Here is a 16,827-nt window from a genome sequence, read left to right as displayed (position 1 = left end):
ACACCATCCTATTCCCTGGTCAACATCTCTCTCAAGTTTGCTGCAGTGCCTCAGTTTAAGCTCCACACAAGCTGGAAGAATGTCACCTCATTTTCCCCTTTAGGACCCTGCAGCCCACCGGACTCCATATTGAGTTCAATAATTTTTAGGGCTTGAACTCTTCCATGTCTGAGCCCCCAGCCCCACACACCAGGCCTTGTTATCACATGGTCTGCCTTTACACGCTACCTATTGTTAGCCATTCTTCAGGAAGGGCTCATGCCCGAAATGTTGATTCTCCTGCTCCTTGGATGCTGCCTGACCTGCTGCGCTTTTCCAGCAACACATTTTCAGCTCTGATCTTCAGCATCTGCAGTCCTCACTTTCTCCTAGTTCTTTCCTCACCCCAGGATGATCCTGGATTAGTGAACTTTTTTTTTAGCAGAAAATTGCAGGGCTGGCTGGTGTTTTACTTAATCCAACCTGATCTTGTGGTTAATGGCTAATATCAGGCTCCATCATAGCTGTTCATGTCCATGCTCCTTGGTGAGGATTTGGAGAGGAAATTCTTCCAGAACAGACAGAAGCAGGTAGGGTGTGAAGGGAAAAAGTGATGTGGGTGGAGAGGGAGGAAGGAAGTGACCAGAGATGGCCTGATCCTTAATTGACACAATGGAACAGTGAAATCTCTTGGCATGAATGATAAAGGGTTAACAATGAACGTGCATTGCAAATATCTCAGAAGGTGAGAACTCTGAGACATCATGATGTTAATTAGAATCCCTACTGTGTGGAAACAGGCCCTTTGGCTCCAAATCCACATCGACTTTCTGAGGAGTAACCCACCCATACCCATTCCCCTATTCTATATTTATTCCTGAATAATCCACCTAACCTACACATCCTGAACACTATTGGCAACTTAGCATGGCCAATTCACTTACCCTGCAGATCTTTAGACTGTGGGAGGAAACCCACGGCAAACACGAGGAAAATGTGCAAACTCCACATAGACAGTTGCCAAGGCTGGAATCAAACCTGGGTGCCTAGTGCTAACCACTGAGCCACCGTGCTGTGCCCCATTTACTAAAATAGAGTTTCAAGTTACTGAGAATGAGATGTCTAATGCAGAAGTGAGGTGAGGAAAGCTGTGAAGATTACTCTGAAAACTTTCTTGGCACTTCATTAATGGTAAAGTATAACCATCATAAATGGGGAAAAAAATGGACAGAACAAGCTAAAATGCTTGGAACGAAAGGTACCACAAGACTAGAAGGAAAAAGATATGACTTGATGATAAGAACTGTACTCTTGCTGTTAGAGTCTGGGTGGGGGAAATACTACAAGATGGAGGAGCTATTTTTGGGAAATGAAGTTATGACTCCCTCAACAATGTTTTATAAAGCCATGACAATGCAACTTGCTGTAAAAAGCCAATGGATGGTGAGGGCCTAATTCTCAATTAAATGTGTATTATGAACGGAGTGCTGTTGATAACTGATTTGCTAGCAGGGTTACAGAGATCAGCACATGGGATGGTGAGTTGTATGTGAAGGAAGGTGACAAGATTGGCCTCAGAAGGTGCACTGGGGAAAAAGTTGGCTGTAGCGGAGTTGGACTGTCACTTGGTTAGGGGCAGCACAGAGTGCCTCATTGGCCGTTTTGATGCTGAAAGAGGCAGAACACAATTATATAAGAAATAGGAACAGGGCAAGACCATTCAATCCTTCAGGCCATTCAATAGGATTGTGGCTGATCTGATGTTCCTGGCATCCACTTTTTGCCCTTTACCAGCATACCCTTGATTCCTCTACTGGTCAAGAATCTATCTATTTCCACCTTAAAGAGACAAATATTTTTCCTCCACAACTCTCTGTGGCAAGGAGTTCCAAAGTTGTTCAACCCTTTAAGAGAAGTAATTCCTTCTCATCATAGTCTTTAAATTGGTGTCCCTTTGTTCTGAAAATCCCTTCCTGGTCATAGACTCTACAGTGGTTCTGTTCGCCGAGCTGGAAGTTTTTGTTGCAAACGTTTCGTCCCCTGGCTAGGAGACATCATCAGTGCTCTGGAGCCTCCTGCGAAGCGCTTCTTTGATGTTTCTTCTGGCATTTATAGCGGTACTAAACCACTATAAATGCTGGAAGAAACATCAAAGAAGCGCTTCGCAGGAGGCTCCAGAGCACTGATGATGTCTCCTAGCCAGGGGATGAAACGTTTGCAACAAAAACTTCCAGCTCGGCGAACAGAACCACTACAACAAGCACCCGAGCTACAAATCTTCGCACAAACTTTGAATAGACTCTACAGTTAGGGAAGCCATCTTCTCAGAATTTACTCTGGATTTTTAAGGGGGCTTGACAGTATGTTTCAAAGAGATGACCTCTCTTTCTTCTAAAATCCAGTGAGTAAGGCAGACCTTCATAAGTGATTGCAACAAGGTCAGCCAGGTGGACATCTGAATGAGTTCCTTAACTGTGGCTCTTAATCTGGCCTAATCAGGGAGTCCTGACAGTAGAGATTTTGTTCACTCCGAGTTGGATGTGAGGAAGCTGGATCAGTGTCAAGAATTTTCCATGTGGAAATAAAGGGTGACTTGGAGAAGAGAGAGTGCCCTCTGTGGAGGTATTTCACCCTCCATACTGGGGATCATCCTAGTGTGCTGCTCCCGATGATTGGGAACAAAAGTTGCTCTCACTACAGCAGATGTGGTCTCACCAGCCCCTTGTCCTGTTGCAGTAAGACTTTCCTACTGTCATAGTCCAACCCCCTTGAAATATGGGTCAATAGTCCATCAGTGTTCCTGATTATCTGCTGCTCCTGAGGGCTAGCTTTGTGTTTTGTGCACAAGTACACCCAAGTCCCTTGTCCCTTTGTGTTGTTGCTTTCTGTAGTTTCTCTCCATTTTAAATAATATTCTAATCTTTTCTCCTCCCTTCCAAAATGAATAACTTTGTTTTTCCATATTACACTCCATTGTCCAAACTCTTGTCCAATTAACCTATTAATATCTGTTAACTATTTATATCCTTCTTGCAAGCTGTCCTTTCACCTATTTTTGTGTTATTTGCAAATTTAGTTGCAGTACATTTGCTTCCTTATAATTCATAATATATTGTAAACAGTTGTGGTCCCAGTCCTGTTCCTTTGGAATCCCACTGGTTACAGGTTGCCAGCCTGAAAAGAATCCCTATTCGCCACTCACTGTTTCCGAAACCAATTCTCTGTCCATGCCAGTATACTGCCTTGAACGTGATGGGCTGTTACGACATAGCCTTTTTTTGAGTTCCCTTGTTGAACATCTTCTGGAAATCCAAATACAACACATTCTGGTTCTCCTTAATCCACTCTGGTTGAGATTTCCTCAGAACTCTAACAGAAAAATCGTGTACAATTAAGTTTTCACATAGCCATGTAGATTCTGCTTGATTAGATTATGATTTTCTAAATATGTTGCTATTCCTTAATTAATTCCAGTATTTTTCCCACAATAGATATTGGGCTAATTGCTCTGTAGTTATCCACTTTTTGCTTCTATACCATGTGACCAGGAGCGCCACACGGGTAGTTTCCCCCACCCAGTTATCTGGTACTTCTCCAGAATCCAACACTTTTTGAAAAATTATAACCAATATTTCCACAGCTGTTAATTTTAGGATCCCAAATGCCAATCAGCAGGGGCAAGGCATTTAAATGCATTTATTCCCAATAGCTTGACTGGTAGTTGAGACTTCTTTTGTAGTTGTGGTAGTATTTAATTCCTCCCCGTTCTTTCGTATTAATGGAATGTTTAAAGTATTTTTCACCATTAAAAACAGATGCAAAATATTTGTTTAACTGTTCTGCCATTTCCTTAGTTCGCCTTGAATATCTCTGTAGATTGCACATTGAATTTCGAAGTGGCCTATGTTGTTTGACCTCTCTCTCTTTGTAAGTTTGTCTGGGAGCTGGGACATGAGCCTGGGATGGTGATGACAGGAGAGGCGAATCTAGGATTAGCAAATGGAAAGAAGTTAAGAGGAGAAACAATGGAAGTAGAAGTAATTGTGCCTGGAGCAGAAACCAAAATACCAACAATACTTATGAGCAGTTATTTGGTTACAGACTTGCCAGGAGAATGTGAGCAGTGAAGAGGGAGTGATCCTTTGATGGGATAAATGAGTGCCATTCCCTTATCACTTTACAAATTTGGAGAAGTTAAGAAATGTTTAAAGGTCAGGGTATCAGAACAAGTACAGGTGAAAACATTTCATTAGGAATAAAGACCTGGTGATAAGTACGTCCTGTTGTAGAGTAGAAAAAGATCCAATCACTGAGAAGCCAGAAGATGTGGATGAAGTATTTTGACCCAGAAGCATGTAATTCTCGACAGAATCCAGACTGCAGCTAAAGCGACAAAACCAGTAGAACCACTTGGCCAGTCACAGGCTCAGAATGCAATAACAATAAGGAGGGAAGGGCTGTAAGTTGATTTGTTACTTTAAATTTCACTCTCTGTTGTAGGTCAGAGACACAGCAATTGAGTCTTAGGCAATGAAGTGCAGAAGAATTGTGTTCCTGTTGAGAAGAGTCCATGAATTTGAAAGCCATATTTAAGAAAAGCCAAGATTTGATATGATTTAGGAGGAGGGAGGACAGATGATGAACACTTAGCTTGTTCAAAATTTGGGAGATGATTTGTAGCTCGGATGCTCGTTGTTGTTGTGGTTCTGTTCGCCGAGCTGGGAATTTGTGTTGCAGGCGTTTTGTCCCCTGTCTCGGTGACAACCTCCGTGCTTGGGAGCCTCCTGTGAAGCACTTCTGTGATCTTTCCTCTGGCATTTATAGTGATTTGTATCTGCCACTTCCGGTTGTCAGTTCCAGCTGTCCGCTGCAGTGGCAGGTATGTTGGGTCCAGGGCGATGTGCTTATAGATTGAATCTGAATCTGTGGATAAACAAAAGATGCAATCAGAGTTGAAACATTTGATGTAATGTTTCTATCAGGACCTTGATCATCTTTGGGTAATCTCAAATTCGGATAATTGAGGTTCCTTTGTATGCTGTGCATTGAAAAGCTACCTAACTCTTGCATCTCACCATTCTGCAATAGAATGTATTGTAGATTTAAAATTAATACATTTGCTTATCATTCAGTTGAGGAATATGGTTACTCTGCATTCCTGTCAAGCAGAAGAATATAATTCTTTTTCACTAATAATCAACTAATGTTGAGTGTTTCAAACATGTCCAACTTATTAGAATTCAGCACTTCCCATTCTGATATACTTTGAAGAATCTGAGTGAAAAATAACCTGTTCTCTTAAGAGCCCTGGTAAGCTAGCACATCTCGGTAAAAACAAGGACTGCAGTTGCTGAAGGGTTTTTGTCTAAAACATTGATTTTTTTGTCCGGCTCCACGGATGCTGCCTGACCTGCTGTGCCTTTCCAGCACCACTCTAATCTAAGCTAGCACATCTCTCCCTGAGTCAAGATGTGAAACCAGTGCTGCTTAGTTGAACAAACCTGCTGATTTTGTGGCTGCTTATTAATAAATAAATGGAAATAGATTATTTGTTTACTCCAAAATGAAACTCACATAGCAGTACATTTGAACATAAAACTACACTATGACTTTTAAGGAATGACAACAAATGTTGCATAAGCTGTTTAAAAATTAGTTCAAATATAATCAATCTATAATTGTTGTTAAATGTGCTTTTAGCATTTTTAACTGGGAGTACCAAATTTTGTGGAGGAGTATGAACAAAGCTGAAACAATTTGAAACTGCAATGTATTGGTGTTTCGCATGTTGTTGTGGGGTGCTGTCAGGGCGGAGTTGTTAATTTACATTGTGAACAGCTGAAAGTGTTTGAGAATATTTCACCCTGTTGGTAATGAATTTTTTTTGTACTTTTAACTATCTTTCTTTGAGCATTTTTAAAATCCTGATGCCATTTTTAATTTCTTGACATTTGATTTCTAATATGAGAAAAATTATACAAGAAAAACGGTAGGTTGCGTTATATTTTCAGTAAATTCCCCCATTACTTTGGACCATGACAGACAATTCCGTTTCGTTGTCTCTTTTCTCTATATCCCTTCATAGTGGTTGCCTGTCTGACAAAATTTTATTGATCTTGGTCATGACCCGCAGCACTCTAAGCAAAGAGTTCCTGCTTCCTACAACCATTTTCATGAAAAAGAATAAAACTTGATTTCACTCTAAGTTTAAATATGTTTAATTGTTTGACATCTTTGTATGTACTGGACCAAAACGAGTTTCCATGATCCTCAAACCAAGTGTGTGCAATTCACTTTTTAACACTTTATCCTTTTGAGGCCTGGTGAATTCTGCATTGTACCTTCAAGACCATGAATTTTTTCCAGAGAGCTCAAAGTTGACAACAAGTGAAATCTGAGCAAGGTATTCCTGAAGCTTTACTTTGCCAATTCAACCTTTTTCACCTAAAACCACTCGGCCTACCAAACGAATGTTAATAGGCTTCAGAGATGTACACTGAAAGTTAGTTTTAAGTAAATTGGCATCGAAATGTTACACTGCCAAGCTCCCAACCTTTAAAATACTGAAACAAACAAAACAGATTTTGCCAGAGAAAAGAAGGTCTGTTAGCACCTGTGGAGAAAAAACAAAGTTTTGAATCCAGTAACTCCTCTTCAGAAAGACAATTAGTATTTTTCCTTCTGGTTTAAAGTAAATGGCTTGTACTTCCTTTTATAGACTTCTACTGCCATGTTTTGCCCACTCATTGATCTTTGCACATCCCCTCAGAACATAGTGTTTCTTATTTGGCTTCTTCGTCGTACGCACACTCGCATATGCAACTCTTTGTTCCTTTGTCAGAATTATTTGCAGTTATGGTGAAAATCTTGACATCAGTGGAGATTCGCAAAGAAACATCTCTTGTCCATCCTGCCAATCAGAAACACTACCTTAATCACAACTCTATCTCGTACCTCTCAACCAATTGCTATTCCCTATCACAGCATTATTTCCAAATCCTTAATTGATTATCGGTTATGTAAGATGTTATCAAATGCCTTCTGAACATTTGATTTTTGACAAAAGTCATTGATATACTCCTATCCACCCTTCCAATAAGCACTTCGACCGGTTGGATTGGTCAGACGTAAGTCACTGCATTAGTAATACAAGCGAACACTTGTTGTTTGGCTCATACATATTTTAAACACTCAGATTCTATCAACAGAGACAGAATGACTATCAATTGACAGGGTTCTGGTTAACTATTTAAGGATAAAGGGACTAAAGTAATGTATTGAAATTGTAATCTTCCTAATCTTGTAGGTAACACTTGAATGTGGGATAAAAAAGGAATGCACATTCAGTGTCCTTTATTTATTTTAATATCTTGGAGTAGGAACCATTAGGTCCTCAAGATATACCTTAGGTCTCATTTTTCCCCTTTGTTTTTCAATTACCTTGAAGAGTTGTTCTCCGCAATCTTCATTCAGTTCCCTTGTCACTGATATTTATCATCCTTCCTTCCTTCAAATTTAGTAGACAATTAACAAATTTGTAACTTCTTTCTTGTCCATTCATAATATTTTAATATATTCTTTTATCATCTCATGCCCTGTTGAGTGCCTCAGTTGAATTTGTCTCCAGCATTGTGCTTGAGATCATAATGGCTCACCAAATGAAAGCGTTTAATCAGGCAACATATCTGCTTCTTCTACAAATTACCTTTTTTTTTCTGTTTCCACTCATGGTTGATCCTTTTTTTTTATGAGGGCTAACTTTCTTCCTCTTGATACTGTCCTCTTAAATTTGACCATGTTTTCTAATGACTCAAGTGCAACCTTTGCTACTTTAGATTAGATTACTTAGTGTGGAAACAGGCCCTTCGGCCCAACAAGTCCACACCGACCCGCCGAAGCGCAACCCACCCATACCCCTACATATACCCCTTACCTAACACTATATGGGCAATTTAGCATGGCCAATTCACCTGACCCGCACATCTTTGGACTATAGGCTATATATTAGAATTTTTGTGGAAGCAGGCCATTCAGCCCATTGAGTCCACATTGACCCTCCTAAAAGCATCCCACCCAGACCCAACCCTCTACCCCATTCCTATAACTCTGCATTTCCCATGGCTAATCCACCGAACTTGCACAACCCTGGATACTATGGGCAATCTAGCATGGCCAAACCACTTAACCAGGATATCCTCCTGCTCCCCTAAGGACATAAATTCCCCAGCTGCCATGATGGAAATTTGAACTCCCATTTCCAGGTCATGAGCAAGGCCCTGAAATTCTTAACCCTTTGCCATATATGCTACACTATTATACTTTGTCAATGAGATGTTTGGAAAAGTTCAGTCATCAAGCATGTTTAGAGTGACAGATTTCTGAATACTGAATACTGATTTCTGAATGTTGGGCTGAATGTCCCTACTCATGTTCCCATGAGATCCCTTTTTATGTAGTCTGGTGTTTAGAAATACTGCTGTAAAATGCTTTTGAGATATTTTCACCATGCCGAAGGCACTACGTAAATACAAGTTTGTTCCTTTTTAATCTATTATGTGCAATATCTTTAAACTATTGGTGTGGATTCAAGTGAAGGAGATTTTTGAACGTTTCTTTCCTAGACTTGGGTCATTTTTGGACTGACTAACGATTTAATTGTGTTAAATGACTCAAATGTTTGTCAGTTTTCTTAACTGTTGAATGACACAAATCCTTTTGGAGAAAAAAGTATACATGTTCTTATGATCCTAATGTTATCAGCCTGTGTTTGATTGAGGCTCTGGGTTAGGTCTCAGTAAAACAGTCATGTCCACTTGCATTCTGTGGTGAAGGTGGTGGGATGGGGCAGGGTATGGTGTGGGGAAGCTGGCTAGCTGAGGGCAGGGAGCTGTTCCTCATTGTCATATTAGAACCTCCAGCATGTCTTTATAAATAGAAAAGTTTGAGCTTATATTTAAAAAATTGTTAGATAATATCTTATAGATATTGCAATCATTGTGCTCAAACCATTTATTGTGAAATACATTAATATTTTTGGAATTTATTCAGCCATGGAGAAAGCAGCTGTGTGGGCTTTGACCTTTCATTTTCAATATGTTATTTAGTGTTCATATGATTTTGCCATTTCATCATGTCTTTTGATTTTATTGTTGCAGGATAAATATTTGGATGACTGAAAATGGAACAAGATCTAAGTGAGCAGGTTTCTCCGCAGGTCAATGAACAGCTGTTGTGCAGCGATGATAATAAAGAAAATTTGTTGATTGACAATTCCACAAGTGATGCAGCAGAAACAAACCCATTCAATAACACATGTCATGAATCCGAAACTGACTCAAAAGCCAAAGTACTGAGAGTGGATATAAGTACAAAAGATGAAGTTGGAACTGCTGAGGTCGAATTGAAGACGCAGGAGGTTGAACAGAGTATGAATAATGTGACAGACCAGGGTGGAAGTGGAGAACCTTGTGCTTTAATTGCATTTAAAACTGATACAGGAAAAGAATCAGAAATTAGGTCGGAGGATGCTGACTGTACAGAATTGAGTAGAATTGTCAATCAAAAATACAGTCCTACATCAGAGACATCAAAACAGACAGATCCTATTAATTGGACCAAATGCACATCATCCCCCTCTAACAAATTTGAATCTGAAAGTCCCTTTGATACAAAAGTAACCAAGGACCTGATGTCCAGGATGGAGCAAGAATCCTCTCAGGATGCATTGTTGGATGAGTTAGAATCGGAGTTCAACATGTTTTCAACAGAATCCTCTGTGAGCTGCAGTTTACCCAATGGAATTACGAAAGAAAACGGTGCCGTAATCATGTTGAATGAGTCCATACAAAGTAAATTTCTTCAACAAGAAAAGAAAATAAACAAGTAAGTGTTTTAAAATATGGTAACTATGTTGAGAACAGTTTAAGTTACGTTGATGTGAGTGAGATATTGTACACCGCTGCCCCCCCGCGCCCCCCCCCCTTGCCATTTTATGGAACTGCAGATGCTGGGTATGGACGTATTTAATAGCTGGTCGTTTCTAATAAAACACAGTGAATCTTTGCCTAATATCCAAACAATGGTAGCAATTTCAAGGGAAAAATGTTGTCAACACAATTGTTATCAAAACACATCTAGTGAGATTTCTATTGATTCAGAAAATAGATGGAGAAAACCACTGATATTGTGATGGAATGTAAATAATTCTTTCTGGGTTTGTTGACAGGCTTAACAGTGATTTATTTATAAACAAGTTAAAAACCAAATCTGAAAATAAAAAGTTGCTAACAGGAAAATTTCAAAAATCCTACTAGTTCACAATGTCCTTTTTGGGAAGGAAAGTTGGCATCTTTACTGATGTGACCAATATGAGATTCCAGTCTTGTACTGACATGGTAGTTCTTTGACCCCCTCTAAAGTGAAGTAAGCCTCATGACCCACTTGTAGTTCAAGAATGCCTATCACTACCACATCATGGTATATAGAGTCATAGAGATGTACAGCATGGAAACAGACCTGTCCATACCGACCAGATATCCCAACCCAATCTCGTCCCATCTGCCAGCACCCGGCCCATATCCCTCCAAATCCTTGCTATTCAAATACCCATCCAGATGCCTTTTAAATGTTGCAATTGTACCAGCCTCCACCACATCCTCTGGCAGCTCATTCCATACACGTACCACCTGTGTGAAAAATTTCCCCCTTATGTGTCTCTCATATCTTTCCCCTCTCGCCCTAAATCTATGCCCTCTAGCTCTGGACTGCCCGACCCCAGGGAAAAGACTTTGTCTATTTATCCTATCCATGCCGCTCATAATTTTTTAAACCTCAGCCTCCAACGCTCCAGGGAAAACAGCCCCAGCCTGTTCAGCCTCTCCCTATAGCTCAAATCCTCCAATCCTGGCAACATCCTTGTAAATCTTTTATGAACCCTCTCAAGTTTCACAGCTTTCCGATAGGAAGGAGACCAGAATTGCACGCAATATTCCAACAGTGTCCTGTACAGCCGTAACATGACTTCCCAACTCCTGTACTCAATACTCTGACCAATAAAGGAAAGCATACCAAACACCTTCTTCATTATCCTATCTACCTGCGACTCCACTTTCAAGGAGTTATAAACCTGCACTCCAAGGTTTCTTTGTTCAGCAACACTCCCTGGGAACTTACCATTAATTGTATAAGTCCTGCTAAGATTTGCTTTCCCAAAATGCAGCACCTTGCATTGATCTGAATTAAACTCCATCTGCCCCTTCTCAGCCCATTGGCCCATCTGGTCAAGATCCTGTTGTAATCTGAGGTAACCTTCATTGACGATTATACCTCCAATTTTGGTGTCATCTGCAAAGTTACTACCTGTACTGCTTATGCTCGCATCCAAATCTTTCATGTAAATGACAAAGTAGAGGACCCAGCACCGATCCTTGTGGCATTCCACTAGTCACAGACCACCACCCTCTGTCTTCTACCTTTTGAGCCAGTTCTGTATCCAAATGGTTAGTTCTCCCTGTATTCCGTGAGATCTAACCTTGCTAATCAGTCTCCCATGGAGAACCTTGTCGAACGCCTTATTGAAGTCTGCATAGATCACATCTACCACTCTGTCCTCATCAATCCTCTTTTTGTTACTACTTCAAAAAAACTCAATCAAGTTTGTGAGACATGATTTCCCATGCACAAAGCCATGTTGATGATCTGTAATAAGTCCTTGCCTTTCTGAATACATGTGCATCCTGTCTCTCAGGATTCCCTCCAACAACTTGCCCACCACCGAGGTCAGGCTCACTGGTCTATAGTTCCCTGGTTTGTCCTTACCACCCTTCTTAAACAGTGGCACCACATTAGCCAACCTCCAGTCTTCCGGCACCTCACCTGTGACTATCGATGATACTGAGATCTCAGCAAGAGGCCCAACAATCACTTCTCTAGCTTCCCACAGAGTTCTCTGGTACACCTGATCATGTGCTAGGGATTTATCCACCTTTTAACCGTTTCAAGACATCCAGCACTTCCTCCTGTGTAATATGGACATTTTGCAAGGTGTCACCATCTATTTCCCCACAGTCTGTCTTCCATTTTCTTTTCCACAGTAAACATTGATGCAAAATACTCATTTAATATCTCCCCCATTTTCTGTGGCTCCACACAAAGGCTGCCTTGCTGATCTTTGAGGGGCCCTATTCTCTCCCCAGTTACCCTTTTGTCCTTAACGTATTTGCCAAAGCTATCTCATGTCCCCTTTTTGCCTTCCTGATTTCCCTCTTAAGTATACTCCTACTTCGTTTATATTTTTCTAAGGATTCACTCAATCTATCCTGTCTGTGCCTAATATATGCTTCCTTCTTTTTCTTAACTAAACCCTCAATTTCTTTCGTCATCCAGTATTCCCTATACCTACCAGCCTTCCCTTTCATCCTGACAGGAATATACTTTCTCTGGATTCTTGTTATCTCATTCCTGAAGGCTTCCCATTTTCCAACCGTCCCTTTACCTGTGAACATCTGCCCCCAATCAGCTTTTGAAAGTTCTTGCCTAATACCTTCTCCAATTTAGAACTTCAACTTTTAGATCTGGTCTATCCTTTTTCTATCACTATTTTAAATCTAATAGAATTATGGTCTCTGGCCCCAAAGTGCTCCCCCACTGACACCTCAGTCACCTACCCTGCCTTATTTCATAATAGGTCATCATTAAAATCCCCTACCATAACCACCCTATTATTCTTTCAGATAGCTGAGATCTCCGTGCAAGTTTGTTTCTTAATTTCCCTCTGACTATTAGGGGGTCTATAATGCAATCCCAATGACATGATCATTCCTTTCTTATTTCTCAGTTCAACCCAAATAACTTTCCTTGGTGTAGTTCCAGGAATATCCTCCCTCAGCACAGCTGTTACGCTATTCCTTATCAAAAACGCCACTCCCCCCTTGCCTCCTTTTCGATCCTTCCTATAGCATTTGTATCATATATGGGAATGAAAAATGCTGGCATTCGTAGCACTGTCCTCATTTTAACAATGATTGAAATAAAGAGAAGCTGTAGATTTAGCAATAATAGCAGTAACAGAAAAGATACTACTATGCAATTTGGAGATTTTGCAAATTCTATGAAACTAGACAAGAAGAGTTATTCCTGATCAGAACAAAACTTGATGATTTGCTGCAAACCTTCCATAAAGTGTTCTACCATGCTGCTGTCTAATTCTTCCCAAAGAATAGCTGATTTGGAGTATGTTGAGCAATAGTGTTTTTGAAATATTTGAATACAAATTAGAAATAAGTTTCTCAAACACTGATTGGATGGGTGATATCAAACATGCAGTGATGTTTATAACTGAATTGGCTGACTTGACCTCTCCCATGGACAAATTAATATATTTTAAGTGCTTTGTGAATAATGTGAACTTCGTAACTACTGAAGTTAGTTTGTGGGATTTTGGATTGTGGAGATGGTATCTAATTTGGGTTCAGTGGAAGAAAACTTTGAGTTTGTGAAATTTATTAGCCAACTGCTGGAAATATACTGAAAACAAGTAGTGCTGGAGAGCACAGCAGGTCAGACAGCATCCATGGAGAGAGGGCAAGCTAACTTTTTGAAGTTAGAGAGAGCAAGCCAATGTTTAGATTCTAACTTCAAAAAGTTAGCTTGCTCTCTCTATATGGATGCTGTCTGACCTGCTGTGATCACCAGCATTTGTTGTTTCCAGTACAGATTCCGGCATCTGCAATAATTTTTGCTCCAGCTAGGAAATATACAATGTGCTACTTAATCTGTAACTCGAATAGATTTGTAGTGAGACCCTTGAAGGTTTACATACATGCTCGAAAAGGGAAACTGGGAGAAATTATTTTGTGTACAGAACAACAAGGTGAGTGGTTCCCTAGTTGATACAATTGGCTAGAAGACAGGAAGCAGCAGTCGGTGGAATGATCCATGGCTGGGAGTCCACTGAATGTAGTGCTCCTAGAATTGATGTTGACGTCTCCACTGCTGATTTGTATTCAAGTTGATTTTAAAAATGTAATTCATTAATATATTAAATGCTGAACCCTTGATGGAAAAGTGTTAAATAAGGTAGCAAGAAATTTAGATCTAAGAAACTTCTTCGGGGGAGCAGAACAATGGGAGATGAAGTACTTGGCAGTCCAACAGTTGTCACAGAATTCTCAAATAGAGAGAGAAATAAGAGATGGGCATTATATAATTCTAAGACCAATTGGGTGGTGCTCTCAGGTGTATCAGATGGCCAAAAGAGGACTTCACCCAGTATTTGACTACTAATTGGTACATACATTAGATTATCTAAGTATACATTCCAAATGTAAATTCAGCTAATTTTGTTGGAACCTCCGATTTTAAACTGAACTCTCACACCATGAATTAAACTGTTATTCATCAAATCTAATAGCAACTGCTCAGTAAAATTACTGTGTTTGAACAGGAAACAAAGTTAATTGTTTAAAGCAAGTAATTTATCACTTAGATAAATAAGCATGTAACAATTACAGTTGTTTACATGTTAAATTCACCAGGATTCCTTCTAACAGTGTCTTCAAAACTCACAACCTCTATCTATGGATGGTGCAGGAGGGAGGGCTTCAGGTATGTGGATCATTGGGGAAGGTGGGACCTGCACAAGAAGGAAGGATTGAACATGAACTGGGGGGGGCAACAATATCCTGGGTGTGACGTGTGCCAGAGCTGTTTGGGAGGGTTTAAACTAGATTGGCATGGATGTAGGAATCTGAGCTATTGATCAGATGTTGGAGTAGGTAGTGAACAGCCAGATGTAGTGTGCAGAGAGTCTGTGAGGAGGGATAGGCACTTGATAGGGCAAAGGTGTGCAGTCAGTGTGATGGATTGAAGAGTTTCTATTTTAATGCAGGAAGTGTCAGGAATAAAGGTGACAAACTCTGAGCATGGATCAGCACTTGGAACTATAGTGTTGCGGCTGTTACGGAGATTTTGATATCACAGGGGTAGTATCACAACTGTAGGAAGAGAGGTCAGCAAGGAGGGTTTAGACAATAGGTGCAGGAGTAGGCCATTCTGCCCTTCGAGCCTGCACCACCATTCAATATGATCATGGCTGATCATTCTTAATCAGTATCCTGTTCCTGCCTTCTCTCCATAACCCTTGATTCCACAATTTCTGATTTCTCAACAGTCAGTATGGGTGGAAATCAGAAACAGGAAAGGAGCAGTCACTTTATTGGGAGTTTTCTATAGACCACCACCACCCCCCCCCCCCCCCCCCCTCCCCCAATAGCAATGGAGACAGAGAAGAGTAGATTGAGAGACAGATTTTGGAAAGGTGCAGAAATAACAGGGTTGTTAACATGGGTGACTTTAACTTCCCTTATTGATTGGAATCTCCTTTAGCGTGAATAGTTTGGATGGAGCAGTGTTTGTCAGGAAGGGTTCTTGACTCAATATGTAGATAGGCCGACTAAAGGGGAGGCAATATTGGATTTGGAGCTTGACAATGAACCAGGTGTCAGATCTTGGGCTGACCTTAACTATACTCGCGGAGATGGATAGGAGCAGATGGTATAGGAAGGCAGGAACTGGGGCACCTAAATTGGGAAAGATGTTCTCCGGGAAATGCTCAACAGAAATTTGGAGGTTGATTAGGAAGCACTTAGTGCTGGACAAGTTTGTCCCTCCTGAGGCAAGGAACGGATAGCAAGTTGAAAGAATCTTAGATGACAAGGAATGTGGAACATCGAGTCATGAGGAAGAAGGAAGCTTACTTAAGGTTGAGGTAGCAAGGATCAGACAGGGTGTTAGAGGTAGCCAGGAAGCAACTGAAGAACAGACTTAGAGTGAGAAGGTAGCATGAAAAAGCTTCAGCAGTTGGGATTAAGGAACGCCCTAAGGCATTCTACATTGATGCGAGGAACAAGAGGATGGCTGATTATGGATAGTGGAGGGAACTTGTGCTTGGACATAGGGGGAAGTCCTTAATGTATACATTGCTTCAGTATTCACCACTGAGAGGGAGCTTGTCATTTGTGAGGACAGCGTGAAGCAGACTGATGTGCTAGAACAGGTTGATTTTAAGAAGGAAGATGTGCTCAAAAGGTTTGAAAAACATGAGGATAGATAAATCCCTTGGGCCATACAGGATATACCCAAGGTTCTTACAGAGGTAAGGGAAGAGATTGTTGCACATTTGGCAATGATCTTTGCATCTTCACTGTCTACTTGAGTAGTGCCAGATGATTGGAGGGTGGCAAATATTATTTCTTTGTTCAAGAAAGGGAATAGAGATAATCCTGAGAAATACAGATCCAGTCAGTCTTCGGTCAATGGTTGGCAAAATATTGGAGAGGATTCGAAGAGACAGGATTTATGCTTACTTGGAAAACTATAGTTTGATTAGAGATAGTCAACTAGGCTTTGTGAGGGGCTGGTCATGCCTTACAAACCTTATTGAATTCTTTGAGGATGTGACAAAACACATTGAAGGTAGAGCAGTGGATGTGAAATACATGGATTTTAGCAAGGCGTTTGATCAGGTTATCCATGGTAGGCTCATTCAGAACGTGAGGAGGCATGGAATACAGGAACATTTGGCTGTCTGGATACAGAATTGGCTGACCAATAGAAGACAGAAGGTGGTAGTACATGGAAAGCATTCAAGCTGGAGCTTGGTGACCAGTGGTGGTCCACAGGAATCAGTTCTGGACCCTCTGCTCTGTGATTTTTATGAATGACTTTGGATAAAGAAGTGGAAGGATGGGTTAATAAGTTTGTCAAATTCACGATGTTTGGTGGAGTTGTGGAGGGCTGTTGTAGATTGCAATGGGACATTGACAAGATGCAGAGCTGGTCTGATAAGTT

At 40.6% G+C, this 16,827-nt stretch overlaps 1 protein-coding gene across 2 annotated transcripts in view; it reads left to right on the top strand.

Annotated features, from left to right (window-relative positions):
• ccdc186 (coiled-coil domain-containing protein 186) overlaps positions 1-16,827 on the top strand; it is a 116,556-nt gene that overhangs the window by 19,516 nt on the left and 80,213 nt on the right. For both annotated transcript variants that reach the window (XM_060842116.1, XM_060842117.1), the window contains exon 2: positions 9,135-9,861. In XM_060842116.1, coding sequence (XP_060698099.1) covers positions 9,158-9,861 — 704 coding nt within the window. In that variant the 5' untranslated portion in view covers positions 9,135-9,157. The remainder of the gene's footprint in view (positions 1-9,134; positions 9,862-16,827) is intronic.

Source organism: Hemiscyllium ocellatum, chromosome 22 (assembly GCF_020745735.1).
Source record: "Hemiscyllium ocellatum isolate sHemOce1 chromosome 22, sHemOce1.pat.X.cur, whole genome shotgun sequence".
Lineage (NCBI taxonomy): Eukaryota > Metazoa > Chordata > Chondrichthyes > Orectolobiformes > Hemiscylliidae > Hemiscyllium > Hemiscyllium ocellatum.
The sequence above is the reverse complement of the archived record's forward strand: the minus strand, read 5'-3'. Positions and strand labels throughout refer to the sequence as shown.